Source organism: Pseudopipra pipra, chromosome 3 (genome assembly GCF_036250125.1).
Source record: "Pseudopipra pipra isolate bDixPip1 chromosome 3, bDixPip1.hap1, whole genome shotgun sequence".
NCBI classification, from domain to species: domain Eukaryota; kingdom Metazoa; phylum Chordata; class Aves; order Passeriformes; family Pipridae; genus Pseudopipra; species Pseudopipra pipra.
The window spans coordinates 7,388,089-7,402,258 of record NC_087551.1 but is presented as its reverse complement, the minus strand read 5'-3'; the positions used below and the strand labels follow the sequence as shown (position 1 = coordinate 7,402,258).

Genomic DNA, 14,170 nt, shown 5'->3' with positions numbered 1-14,170 from the left:
TATGACGTGTATTGCGGGTTTGTCAACAAACTGAAATGGGAATTCCATTCCTAAAACCCCCAAGTGAAGCCAGGAGGATGTTTAAGGGCAAGAGAGGATGTTGGATGTTGGAGATTGTGGAATCACAGAATGGTTTGTGTTGGAATAGATCTTAAAGATAGTCTAGTTCCACCCCTCCTGCCATGGGCAGGGAAACCTTCCGCTAGACCAGGATGCCTAGAGCCCCATCCAACCTGACCTTGAACACTTCCAGGGTGGGGAATCCACAGCTTCTCTGGTCAACCTCTTTTGGTGTTCCTCCTTGTCCTATCACTATCTACTTGTGTAAGAAGTTGCTCTTCCCCTTTTTTATAAGCCCCCTTTAAGTACTGAAAGGTTGCAGTGAAGTCTGTCTGGAACCTTCTCTTCTCCAGGCTGAACAACCCCATCTCTCTCAGCCTGTCTCCATAACAGAGGTGCCCCATCCTTCTGATCAACTTCATGGCCCTCATCTGCACCCAGTCCAACAGGTCAACACCTTGTGCTGAGGACTCCAGATCTGGGAGCAGCACTGCAGATGTAGTCTCACAAGGGCAACGTAGAGGGAGAGAATCACCTCCCTGGACCTGCTGTCCCCACTGGTTTTGATGCAGCCCAGGATGCAGTTGGCTTCCTGGGCTGCAAGCACAGAATGCCAGCTCATGTCCAGCTTTTCATCCACCAAAAAGAAATCCCCAAGTCCTTCTCCACAGGGCTCCTCCCAGTGAGTTCTTCTCCCAGTCTGTACTCATGTCTGGGATTGCCCTGACCCAGGTGCCGCACCTTGCACTTGGACTTTTACCTCATCCTCCCTTGGGACCACTTGCCAAGCTTGTCCTGGTTCCCTTGGATGTGAAAAGAAGAGCAGCTCTGAAACTTCTCTCTCGCTTTGCTGCTCAAGTGAAACATGGTCTCAACTGATGCAGTCCTCTTTTGGGGAATGGTAGGAGAGCAGAAATGAGGGAATAAAATGCATCACATCAAATTCTGTTTCTTCAGTCACTTTGCTACAGTCAGATTCTCTGGATAGCAGTTCCTTGTTGCATGACTTTGGAGATGTTTTTGGAATCCATGCCACTTCTTTTCCTCAGGCTAATCATAGTAGTGCCAACCGAAGATCTGGACCAGACTCAGCTTTGCCTTTCTGGCTGTTTAAGTAATGCTGTACTGGCAACTTTCTTCTTGATGCTTTTTTTGCAGTTACATGGTTGAGTAACTTTTTTTTTTTTGACATAGGGATTGGGAAGAGAAGTTTTAGAAACACAGTGAGCTTTCAGTGCCTGTACTAATGATTACAGTGCCTAGCTTCTTTTTCAGCTACTTCCCCATCTATTAGTGATGCCTCTGTGAGGCAGAGCCCTGATGGTTGATCTTTTCTCCAGCAGTAACTCTACCGGTAACGTGGCTGAATTGCCTAACAGAGCCTGACAAGCTGTCTGGATAAGTTTGGCCTGCCTTTTCTGTAACTAAGCACAAAAACATGCAGGAAGATCATTTCAAACTGTAGAAAAGGCAGTATAAAATCGGATGTATAAAAATACTTCTGATTTGTCATATTTCTATAACGTATTGCAACATCCTTCCAGAAAGAGAATAATTGAGTAGTGGAGAAGAGACAGTAGATAAAGCAGGGAAGTGATAGTGTGAGCTAGGGGAAGTGTAGTCTGTTGCCAGGTGCATCTCCCATAATTCAGGGAGTCTCTGTGACAAAAAGAATATTTATTACTGTTGAGAGAATGAGAAAAGACAGAATATTTTAGTTACTTGATTATTTTTTCGGATGTTTTCACTGCCTGATTCTCTGAGTCTCTTGTTCAGTTTGATCATTAAGATTTCTGGTCCCTCATCATTTCTGGATGGTGTTTGCTTCTGTGTTTTTGCTCATATATTTGGATGCAGTCATTATCTTTTTAATTGGGAATACCCTATATATTGTTAGGAAAATTAAGGGAAGGATAGCATTTGCACTTTCATTTAAAGTTCTTTGTTTTTGCTGGTTAGGTTGCTTGTAAAAATAGTATTGGTTTCTCTTGATGCATCAGATAGTTAACAGTTCTGTGTGCTGCCAGATGTGTGCGGCTCAGCAGAACAGCAAGATTTGTAAATTATAGAAGCTCTTGTTTTGGTTTTCATGTCTGTTTTCTGTTTATTTATGTTTAATTTTCTTTTTAATTTCCCTTTAAAAGGACTGAACTCACTGTGTTTTACATGCAATGTTTTTTCCACTCAATGATTATATTGGTACTTTTAAAATACTCAACATTTTTTGCATTGGTATTGTAAAAAAAAAGAAAAGCCTGTGAAGTATTCATATAGGACATTTATGCTTACCAGAGAAATGTTCAATAGATTGACAGCAAGATTTCTTTGCAACACTTGATTGTTAGACCTGATTATTCTAACACACTATTCTCATACAGTATTTACTTATAAGCAGAGTTATAGTGACATGAAAGCAGTCGAGTTGGGTGCAGAGTTGGAACAGATTGTAGCCATACTGGTTAATCGTCTATTCCTGTCTCTTTATCCACATTAAGTTTATCTGACTTTTAAAATATAAACTAACTTTAGTACATGAAACATATGGTGCTGGATGAACTGTTTCTGATTTCATCTCCTTAGCTATTTCACCTGCTGATGTCAATTACGGTGAAACTTTAAGTACACTTCGCTATGCAAATAGAGCCAAAAACATCATCAACAAGCCTACTATTAATGAGGATCCCAACGTCAAACTGATCCGTGAGCTGAGAGCTGAAATAGCCCGATTAAAAGCCCTGCTTGCTCAGGGGAATCAGGTTAGCTTTACTTGGAATTTATGTGTAATTTTCCTTGAGTTATAACATCTATTTCTAGAATGTAATGGGATAATTATCTTTCATTATATTGATTTGAGTAAACAAGCTCCATGAGGCTATGAATGAATATTATTTTCCTGATTGAATCAGTTTCCATATGGCCAGCAGATTACCTCTTTTAACATAAGGGGGGAAGAATTGTCATCCAAAAGCTTTTAGGTTTCTCTTGATATAATCAGAGCTTGATTGCAGTGTGCTGTGGAACAGATAGTCACCACAGCATAAGGAGACTGAGCTGAGACATGTTTCCTGGGTCTAACTTGATGAACTGAACAGGTACTTTATGTAGTACCTTAAAATAAATAGAAGGTTTCAAGTATTTAAGATGCATAAATATAAAAATGTAGGAGTATGGATGGGTTTGAACAATACATTTTATTTGTGTTTGGCTGCAGAGTCCATTAGAAGGCACATAACATGCTAAATAGGTAAAAATGGTGTAAGAAAACACAAATCATTCTGTGCTTCCCTTTTGCATGATTATCTTTTTTTGCTCTGTCAGTATAAGCTGCTATAAACATTTGCTGCACAGGCTCAGTTAGGTTTAGTTTCTCCTGTGTTCCCAGGATGGTGAAACCAAGCTTAACAATAAGGAATATGCAGTTGGCTCAGGCCAATTGTCTCTTCTACATAATGTCACTCAGGACTACTAGATTGCATACTTGAGCAAATACAATTTGGAAGTACCTGAAATTCAGATTTATTTCTAGAATTATCTAATTCTATTTTAGAGGGCTGTGTAATGTGAAATGTTAGTTCAGCATGGACTTTTTGTAATAAAGGCTAATACCTCAGCTGGATTTTGTGCTATAAAACATTTGCTGAAGAAGGGGATAGGATCACAGTTGGAAGCAGAAATAGGTATTGTAGATGATTGAAGCAAAGAGCTCTGCTTTGTTATAAACAATTAGAAAATTCTTGATGGAGCTCAATTACTTGATTACACTTATGTTTCTCCCATATTTTTAGGAGAGGAAAGTTAATTTATTTTCAAATTATGGTTTGATTTAGAGTTAGCAAAGTAGATGTAACATGGACCCCTTTGAAGATCTAATGCTTTGACCTAGTTTCAAGCTGTAAAACAGTGGATATCACAAAATAAATCTGGTTCAGTGGTAGGATGTGATAGATGGCTATGTGGGAGACAACAGAGAACTTGCTTAACTTAATTGGATTTGTGATGGTTGATAAAACAGCAGATGGTATGTTATGTATGCTCAGTAGAATATAAATCTCTGCATAATTTCTTTTGTGGTTTTCCTTTGTATTCCCAGAATGCTATATTGCAAATGCTTCTGTAGACCTGAAGATACTGATTACCAAAATATAGTGCTGGATTCAGTGTAGAAGGTCATATAACAATGAGTGCTGCTTGTGTGTATGTGTTGTACAGTAGTTTTCCCTCTTTTAGGGCCAGTTACGTTAACATATAGTTACTAAAGATAAGCAATATACACACATATTACAGCAAAATGGTTAACTTTTCATGCGTAATAAATTTTCATGTTTAGCAGAAATATAAAGAAAGATGTATCAAGCCTTACATGTTATGAACATGTGTCTGGTTTCAGTGTCTGCATGTGTATGACCATATGTGTACACAGTGAGTGAAAATAGTACTCTCAAACCAATTTGTATTTGAAATATCTGCTTTGACAAGATTTTGATTATTCTTTTTACAGTATTTCAAGGTACAATGAAGTATATTAAAGTTTAAAAGATTTTATTCTAAAGAATCAAAACAAGTTGAACAATTGCATTTCACTTGATTCCCCCAGAAATTGTTCTTCTTCTTTCTTTTTGACTTGATGTTTACTTTTTCCAATTTTAGATTGCACTCTTGGATTCTCCGACAGCTTTAAGTATGGAAGAAAAGCTTCAGCAGAATGAAGCAAGGGTAAGTCATAATTTCATAAAACAGTTTTTAAACAACAACAAAAAAAAGCTGGCAGTCTGGATGTAGGAGTGTTGTTAATTTTCAGGATTCTTTTTATGCACAACTAAGTTTTGTCCCATCAAACAGCATTGTCTTGATGCTTTAAAAAAAAAAAAAAAGTGTGTAAATTTGTGTCATGGTTTGAGAGCCCCAAAATCCAATTCCCTAGTCTAAGCCCCCTCTCACATCTCAACCCAATGTGAGATGGGTTTTCCAGACAACCACACAAGACTCAAAATGGGGGAAAGGGAATATATATTACAATGACTGTACAAATAAATACTACAATACATTATATACAATCTTAGCTATCTCTACCATGACATAAGTATTTACAATGGATCAAATCTCTTCTCCCCTCCAAATAAAAGTCCAGGAGGGAAGAAGGAAAGATCCCTTCTTCAATGTCTCTAAGCAGCAATGTCTCTAAGGCAGCAGGTCTCTCTGTCTCTATGCAGCAGCTGTAACTGGATTATTGTAGCTGGATCTCTTTTCAATACACACAAGGGGGTCTCCAAGCCCCTCGGCCCGTCGTCTCCAAACGAGGGTCTTCAAGACACAAGGAGGTCTCCTTCCACCCCTCTTGGCTCTCCTTCGACTCCAAGCGAAGGTCTCACCCGTGGACTGCCAGCAGGGACAAAACTCGCTTCACCACAGGCATATCACGAAGTGCAGGGGCATCTTCGTGAAAGTCCCTTCCTCAGGGGGTTCACCGCTGAGTCAGAACATCTTGGGCAGCTTTCAGTTGAAAGCCTTTGCCTCAAGAGTTCTACCAGAGCTCCTGTGCTCTGTCTCAGGCTGCTAGGCTTGGCAGCAGATGTGAGGGGGGGCCAAGGTCACCCCCTCTGCATTCCTTCTCCGTCCCGGTCCAGCTTTCCAGGACGCTTTGAGCTTCTCAGCTCTTCTCTGCAGTGCATGTTGCACTTCACCCTTCCCTTCCAGGAGGTGAGGGGTCTCCAAGGAGTTTGGGGGGTTTTTGGTTTCAGTTCTTACCCCAAAACTCTGTTTACTCTCTCCGCTACTCTCTCTCTCTCTCTCTCTCTCTCTCGGCTCTCTCTCTCTCCTTCCAGGAGTTCTCTCTGTGTGCTGCATGTCTGTTGTTTCTGCTGCTTGGTCTTATCTCTCCTGGCTCTCTGCCACCGTTTCTTCGGTCAGTGCAGTTCTGCTGCTGCTTCTGCTGCTCACTCACAGTGGAGAAAAACTTCTTTAGCTTTCAGCTACAGGTACCTAGCCCAGCCTTATGGGGCTACAGGTACCTAGCCCCAGCCTAGCCTGCTGGGGGCTGAGGGGGACCCAGCCCCCAGTGGGGCTGCTGCTGTTTCTCCTCGTGGCTCCTACAACGTGACTACTTCTTCAACAACCAAACTACAACTACCTTCTCTTCCATTCTGAGTGTGATATGTTTATATTTTGCAGAAGCGCTCATTGGGTAAAACTTCAAAACTTCAAGGGTCACCACCCCCTGGGGTTTTACCATTTTATAACTGCAGGGGGAAAAACTGTTTCCCCCCACCACAACTTGTAATTTGTTATCCTACTAGGATAACATTATATCTGAGAACAAAGTACATCTTTGATATTTATATAACAGTTCTATTTCATGAAAAGAGTTTTTTCCCAGGACAGCTTGTCTTACTAAACAAGTATGTTTGTAGGTAGACTGGACTTACTAAACAAGTATGTTTGTAGGTAGACTAGACTAAATCACAGTAATAAGTAGCAAGTTACAAAATATTCAGTATGTAGAAAAACTAGTAAAGATTCGTGGGGAAAATAGTCAACTCTTCTATGCTTTCAAGTAATTAATAACTTGTGTTGTGGGTTTTTAAAAAATTTCTGTATTTAAGTCCGGTATGTGCAAATATGTTTAGTGTCTAATTAGATGTCTTTTTTTGAAGAGGGTCTGAGATCTAGGTGCACTTAAAAGTGTGCTTCACACCAAATTGTTTCAATAATCCAGCCAAGTGTAGAGACTGGAAAAAGTTCCCAGAAGTTTAGATAACTCGTAGTGTCCAAAAGAATATAGATATAATGGTGCTCTCATTTAAAGCTACTGCAAACTGGTTTAAGAAAAAAAAATAGTGTTGGTCAGACTGTGGAAGAGGCAAGAGGGAGATATTTGGAATTATTCAGCTACATGGCAGCAAAGATTTAATTCTGAATATGAAGATACCAATCAAGTGTAGATATGATGCCTTTAAAAAATGGGGGCTTCTTAGCTGGTTTAAATGGTGAGATTTACAGTGGTGCTACTTGGACCTTTAGAGTTAGAGAATGAATGTCTTGCTTTGGGAATCCTGTTTTATTTATATCTTTAGTTTTATTTTTGAGTACAAACGAAAAGCTTTTATCTAAGATTAGCTGAGGAATATAAACTGCTGACTGTATGCTAATTAGAGTATGTTATGCATGCTCTGACAGTAACCACAGCTTGCCTTGCTCAGAAATGTTGGACTCTCTGTGTGGGGAGCATATCGAGCATATTTTATTATCTTTTGTCAGCCTCATTAAAAGGTTATGTGATTACTATTCATGATAATTACAATAGACATAATTACTGAAAATTCTTAGCGGATATTGTAGTAGTTATGGCTTTTTATAATTGAATGACTGCAATAATTAATTTGTTTATACAGATCTAAAGACTTTATCACCATATTTAAATTATCTGACAAGTATATGGTGACTTTCTTTAATGAGTTGATTTTCCTTATACAAGAATGATTTCAAATTGTTTAATTGAAAAATGTTTCATTTTAAAAATGAAATTAAAAATGAAATGTTTCTGAGCAATGCAAATTGTTCTGATATGGAGAATAGACCTATGGTAGATCTTCATGTTTTTCTTTAATCTTATAAAATTTATTCTATTTTAGCATTCCAGTTGGATGAGTGATAATGGTGTGTTGAAAGGTGTGCTTACTTGTCTTTGTTGAAATCTTCAGATACAGGTAGAGATGCGTGAAGTTTCTGTAGTTCTCATGGATTAGTTTGCAGTTGACCTGCAAAGACACTGAGCAAAGTAGGCATGTGGCAAATGTGGAGATGTTTGGAGCAACTGGATTGAAAATTTCTTTTTTTCTACAGTGGTTTTATATGAAAGTTAACTTATGAGGTGGACAATGGGGTGAGTAGGAAAGGAAGGACAAATCCTAACCATTCTGTTGGCCTGACCTCAGTTCGGGGGAAGATCATGGAGCAGGTCATCTTGAGTGCCATCACTCAGTGTGTACAGAACAACCAGGAGAATCAGGCCCAGTCAGGAGGGTTTAAGAAAGGAGGTCCTGCTTGACCAACCTCATTTCCTTCTATGCCAGGGTAACCTGCCTAGTGGATGAGGGAAAGGCTGTGAATGTTGTTTACTTGGACTGTAAGTAAAGCCTTTGATTCTGTGGAGGAACTGTCTGCTCAGGACTTGGATGGGTGCACTGTTTGCTGGAGTTATGGTGAATGGAATTAAATATATTTGGCAACCAGTCACCAGTGGTGTTCCCCAGGGCTCAGTTTTGGGCCCAATCCTGTTTCGTATCTTTATCAATGACCTGGACAAGAGGATCGAGTGCACCTTCAGTGAGTTTGCAGACTACACTGAGTTGGGTGGAAGTGTTGATCTGTTAGAGAGTAGGAATGCTCTGCAGAGGGATCTGGACAGGCTGGAGTAAAGGGCCAAGGCCAGTGGTCTGAGGTTCAACAAGGCAAAGTGCCAGGTACGTCCTGCCCTTGAGTCACCACAGCCCCTGCAGTGCTCCAGGCTGGGGGCAGAGTGAGTGGAAAGTGGCCCAGCGGTAGAGGACCTGGGGGGGGTGCTGGTCAACAGTGGCTGAACATGAGCCAGAGTGTGCCCAGGGGGCCAAGAAGGCCAATGGCATCCTGGCCTGTATCAGGAATAGTGTGGCCAGTGGGACTAGGGAAGTGATTCTTCTCCTGTACTCAGCACTGGTGAGTGCTGTGTACTCACACCTTGAGTCCTGTGTCCACTTCTGGGCTCCTCAATTCAGGAAGGACACTGAGGTGCTGGAGTGAGTCCAGATAAGAACGACAAAGCTAGTGAAGGGTCTTGAGCACCAGTCTGATGAGGAGCAGCTGAGGGTGCTGTGGAGGCTCAGCCTGAAGAAAAGGAGACTCAGGGGGAAACTTACTGCTCTCTACAGCTCCCTGAAAGGAGGCTTGTAGGGAGGTGGGGATCAGTCTTCTCCCAGCTAACAAGTGATAGGACAAGAGGAAGCAGCCTCAAGTTGCAGTGCAGTGGAGGCTTAGATTGGGTCTTAGGAAAAATTTCTTCATGGAAATAGTTGTCAAATGTTGGAATAGGCTGCCTAGGGAAGTCATTGAGGTATGTAAAAGATGTGTAGAGGTAGCGCTTAGGAGGGATGTGGTTTAGTGGTGGGCTTGGCAGTGCTGGGTTAAACAGTTGGATTTGATGATCTTAAGGTCCTTTCTAACCTAAATGATTTTATGATTCTATACCCAGAGCTCCCAATGTCTATAATGCTTGTGCAGGCGTCTTCTCACTTCTGTGCTGATGTCAATGAAGTGTGTGGTTTCTAAGTTACAGCAAACTTTGCTCTGGTTCTCTCCTGAAGGCTGCTGGTCTGCCTCTTCCTCTGCATACCATCCTCTGGAGGGGAGTTTAGCCTGTGCCACAGGAAGGGAGCTGTCCTGTTATACCTAAGGAATCAATCTGTGGCAGTGAACTTCGTAGTACTGCTGAAGCACTTTATGGAATAATTCCATATTTCTTTGAAAACCCATTATTTGGTGTGGCCATCCCTGAATGAAACATTTTATGCTGTAAATAAAAATTTTGTGTTTTGAGGGAGAGGTGTTGTAGGTATGGCAACTTATTGCAGGAGCAACAATGTTCTTCTAAATGTTAAACTATTAAACTTCTCAAAGAATTGCACTGATACTTAGTTCTTCTGTGAGAATGCATTAAGGATGAGATTTTTTTCAGTATTTGTTTTCTTTCATAGGTGCAAGAACTGACCAAAGAGTGGACAAACAAGTGGAATGAAACTCAAGATATTCTGAAAGTAAGGCAAATAAATAAATTTTCATCTTGGTATTTGAACTAGTCTTAGTGTTTTCCCTTAAAAAAAAAAGTTCCTGTTCTAAGTCATCTTCTTTGCCTTAGCTCTTTCTGTTGTTCACCATAGTGACCCCACAGTGAAAAACAGATTCTCTCTAACAAATCTTTAAACTAATGAATGTTTTTATTGAGTTGCAAGTGAAGAAAACCTGGGCAGGGACAAGTGGATCCCTCATGCCCTTGGTATTTGTGTGGTATCAACAAGACCCGTGAATAGTCACCTTTTATCTTACATTGGGTATCTCAGTGGATGTGGTGCATAGTGGATACAAATTTTCCATTGTACTGGTAAGATTTTATATTGGTATTTGGTGCATGATTAAACTGATAGTCTGAGGTTATATTTTATTGGGCCATTTTATGATTCCATACACACGTACAAGCACGTGTGTGCATACACACACACACACACACACACACACACAGAGATGAATAATTCCCACAACTTCTTTAATGTAAACTAATTTTTTTTGCCAAAATGTTTTAACTATTCTGTTAAATAAAAATTTCAAAAAGAGAGCTTAAGCTTTCATGACTTCCTGAACGTAAACTTGTTAGTAGTGTAATTGAAGCAAGCATTTAGAAGGAATTTTTTTGGTTCTCCTTATCACTGACACAAAACTTGGTATTTTTTGGATCACTTTCTGATTTCTTTACTTTTTCCTTTAAGTTCACCACCGTGTCTTTTATCTGACTTCCACATAAGTTGAATAGCTCCATGCTTAAAAATAAAAATAAAGCACTAATAGCATAGAGAACAGAGCAGGGTTGGTAACTACTTAGCAGATGGTGTGACAGAATGGACTGTTTAATGTCTGTCTAGATACTGAACTGGGAATCACCATTTGCATATTCATCAGAGATGTTTTGGGTCCAACTTTATGTTATTTCTGTGTTATTTTGTTATTTTGAAGCATTTATACATACATAAAATTTTGTTAGTCCCCTCTTCATTCATGTCTGGATTGGGGAGCCCATTGTCACATGGAGAATTTGTGAATTTTGGTCAATTGTGGAAGTGAACATTATGTCACATTTGGGAAGTTTTAAAGCTGTATGTTGGAAATCCACTGATCCTTGCACAGAAATTACAGAATCAGAGGAGGTGTTAACTAAACAATGCTTATAAACAAGGGAAAGCTGCATTTGTTAAATAGCTGAATGTAAAGGACTTAAACAGAGAAACCGTAATTTCTGCTTTTCTAGTGCTGAGATTTTCTTAGCTTAATTCATACAGCTTCTGTATGAATTGCATCATATGCTGATCTTTGAGTGTATGAACGTAGCTTATGTTTCATTTTGGGGTTAAAGGCCGTTGGTATAACTTTCTTTGTCCCAAAAACCTGAAAATCTGCAGAAGATTTCTTGGTTGTAGTGTTTTATTTTACACCATTTTACTGAAAGGATCCATATTTTTATTCACTTCTTGTTTAATGATTCTTAAAATTGAGTGGGAAAAGGCTTTTTGGAAGTTTGCCAGCTGAGTCACTGGAAAGCAGATTTTAAACTGGAGAGCAGTGGTGTTCCTGTAATGGATTCCCTATAAGTTCACTGGGGGTTTTGTTTTGTTATTGATGTGGCCCCTACCTTGCACACACAGACCGTACATATTGTTAATTTGTAAAAATAGGCTGTCTTGGCCCTCTTTGAGAAGTGAGACTGTCTTTGTATGTCCACCTCACTGCAGTCACACCTGCAACTTCGCCCATTCAGTAACCTTCAGGACATTCTTCCTTAAGGTACTCAGAACTTCATGTTTGTATTATAATTAAAACCTTCTTACCCTTGCCTCTCCCTGGATTTGCCATCCTGAGGTAGTTGCTGCCTTCCAGTTCCTGCCCTGCAACAGTCTTGGAGAATTGAAAACCATTTGCTTCTCAGTTCCTAACACCTTTTGCTCCAAATCTTTAAGGCATATGCCTGCCAGATGCAGGTGCGCTTGCTAATAGCTGAATGGGATTTCCTACTCTCTGTAATTATGCTTTTTTTTTGTACTAAGTTCTAAATATCAAAGTTCACATGGTTTTGAATTGTTCTCACAGGCTAATGGGAAAATGTGTTAGTGTTTAAATCCAAAATAATTGAAAGGATTTTTCATAAGCCTTGTAAAATACAGGAAGATTCACAGGGCCTGCTAGTGTTTTCTAGTAGATCAACAGATACTGTTGGAAAAAGTTACCTGGTTTTTACTGAATACAGTGCTTTCATCAGGCAAAGATGCTTGGTAAAGAAAAAATGTATACTGTTTTTCAGGGAAGATGTTTCTCAGACTTGTTCAGCCTTGCCAGTTATATTGCACCTTTTTTTAAATTAGACCATCAGCATCCAAATGCTGCCTTGCAAATAATTCGTAGAGAATGGAAAATACTGTCCAATGAACAGAAAATACTGTGTGAATGCAAGTTTTTGATAAAAAGTATTTGGCAGCTTAAAATTTAGTTATTTTAGTCATCACAGTGCCATGTGTACAGCTGACATGTACATCCCAGTATTATTCCTTTTTTCTGCTTGTAGCTTTTATCCCCTTTGACATTTATTTGTATGTAGTTCACCCTAAGTTTCAGTTTTCTGTGCATCTTTAGACTAAATATACTGATCTCTCCTATCTGTAGATGTTGTCAGTTCTGGACTTTGGGGAAGGCACAGTGGCTGAAGGCCACTAGCAGCTGTGAACATCTTGTATAATCCTCCATATATGCTGTTGGCAGATCGGACATGTCTTGTGCTGGTGATGGTGGTATTGCTCCCTTTCTTTCATGCATTTGGAAGAAGCCCTTTTTCTGGGAGACTGTCTGAGTTCCTCTGGAACAGTTGAATTACTGTCAACTCACACCTAAATCCCAGATTCTCCTGTTTTCTTTATTAGATTAGAACACTGTATACATCAGGGTTTTAAATTTTTGTTGACTCTGTGTGAAGGATTCATTGCATGGCAGGTTCTTGGCATTGCTGATGTGCCTGAAGTGACAAGTGTTGCTTCCAGTGGTGATGTTTGTTTTTGTCCTTGGCCTTCTCACTGCAATATAACGTGACACGCTAACCTTACTAACCTAGTATTACAATCTGTCCCCATCCTTGCTTTTAATCAAAGCAAGGATATTTTAATGCTTAATCAAGTTAATAAATATGTGGACTAATGCTTCAGCATTGTGCAGACTACTACATAAAATCCCAAAGTGATAGTGTTTGGTTTTAAACCCACAGGCTTGGGATTATTTCCTCAAATGTCAGCCAAGGATTTCACCTTACAAAACAGCAGTGCTTTGCATTGCTTCTCTATCCTCAGGTGTCTTGCAACCTCAGTACTTACCTGTAGGATTTTGCTTTCATCTCAAACTCATTGAATCTTTCTATGAATTTTTTTTGCCTTTGGTTCATGTTCTTCTGTACACGTTCCCAAAAAGAAGAGGAGGAGGGGAAAAAACCTGTTTGCTCTTTTCCTTAATTTAGTCCTTTTTGTACGGTTCTGTTAAAGATCAATTCTGGGGTCTGTAATTTCTTTGGATGCTTTCTAAGATGTTAGGATAACCAATCCAACTTTTGATTTTTCTCTTGCTTTGAGGCTTTAATTGGTATAAAACCTCTTTTGATGTAGCTGCTATATTTGACTGCATGTGTTGTCATTCTGCTAGAGATCTTTTTTCTTTTACTGTCACCTTATTTTTGTCATCTTTTGTGCATGTTTCAATTTCTTTCTCTAACCTTTAACAGCCTTTACATTAATCTTTTTTAAATGTGCACTCCTTTACATAATTTACTGCTGGTTTTTCTTCCCAACTTTCTTTTAAATTTCTTCTCCCCTTTTCTGTTTGTGTAGAAATCTGTTTGACTTTTAGCTTTTGCCTTTTTGATGCATGTCATTTGTAGCTAGAATAAAGGTATTTAAATGCTCTTTTTTATTTATTTTTAGTTTGAAGTAGATTTGGAGTTCCCTTTTATTTCCTTATCCTGTTTTTTGATTCTGATCATGTCATTAGCTTTGTGTGTCAGTGCTCAACAGATGTCAAAGGATGCAGAGAGATCTGTCTTCAGAGTCTATTAAAGGACAGGGTCTTTTCTGTGTATGTGTGTCTAATTCTTGTGATCAATAGTTTAACTAGTCACTGCTTCAACTGGTTTTGTCCTGTTGGATTTAGTGACACAGCCTCACTTTCATCAATAATACTAATTCTGCTGCAGCTCTTTACTCCATGGTGTGTAAATATCTTACTGAGCACTGGTTTATTTGATCTTTTTCTTTTTTATGCCCTTTGGTTGACTACTGCTTAA

At 39.4% G+C, this 14,170-nt stretch overlaps 1 protein-coding gene across 9 annotated transcripts in view; it reads left to right on the top strand.

Moving 5' to 3' along the window:
* KIF16B (kinesin family member 16B) overlaps positions 1-14,170 on the top strand; it is a 143,103-nt gene that overhangs the window by 31,463 nt on the left and 97,470 nt on the right. For all 9 annotated transcript variants that reach the window (XM_064647585.1, XM_064647584.1, XM_064647583.1 and 6 more), the window contains exons 10-12: positions 2,641-2,816; positions 4,708-4,773; positions 9,786-9,845. In XM_064647585.1, coding sequence (XP_064503655.1) covers positions 2,641-2,816; positions 4,708-4,773; positions 9,786-9,845 — 302 coding nt within the window. The remainder of the gene's footprint in view (positions 1-2,640; positions 2,817-4,707; positions 4,774-9,785; positions 9,846-14,170) is intronic.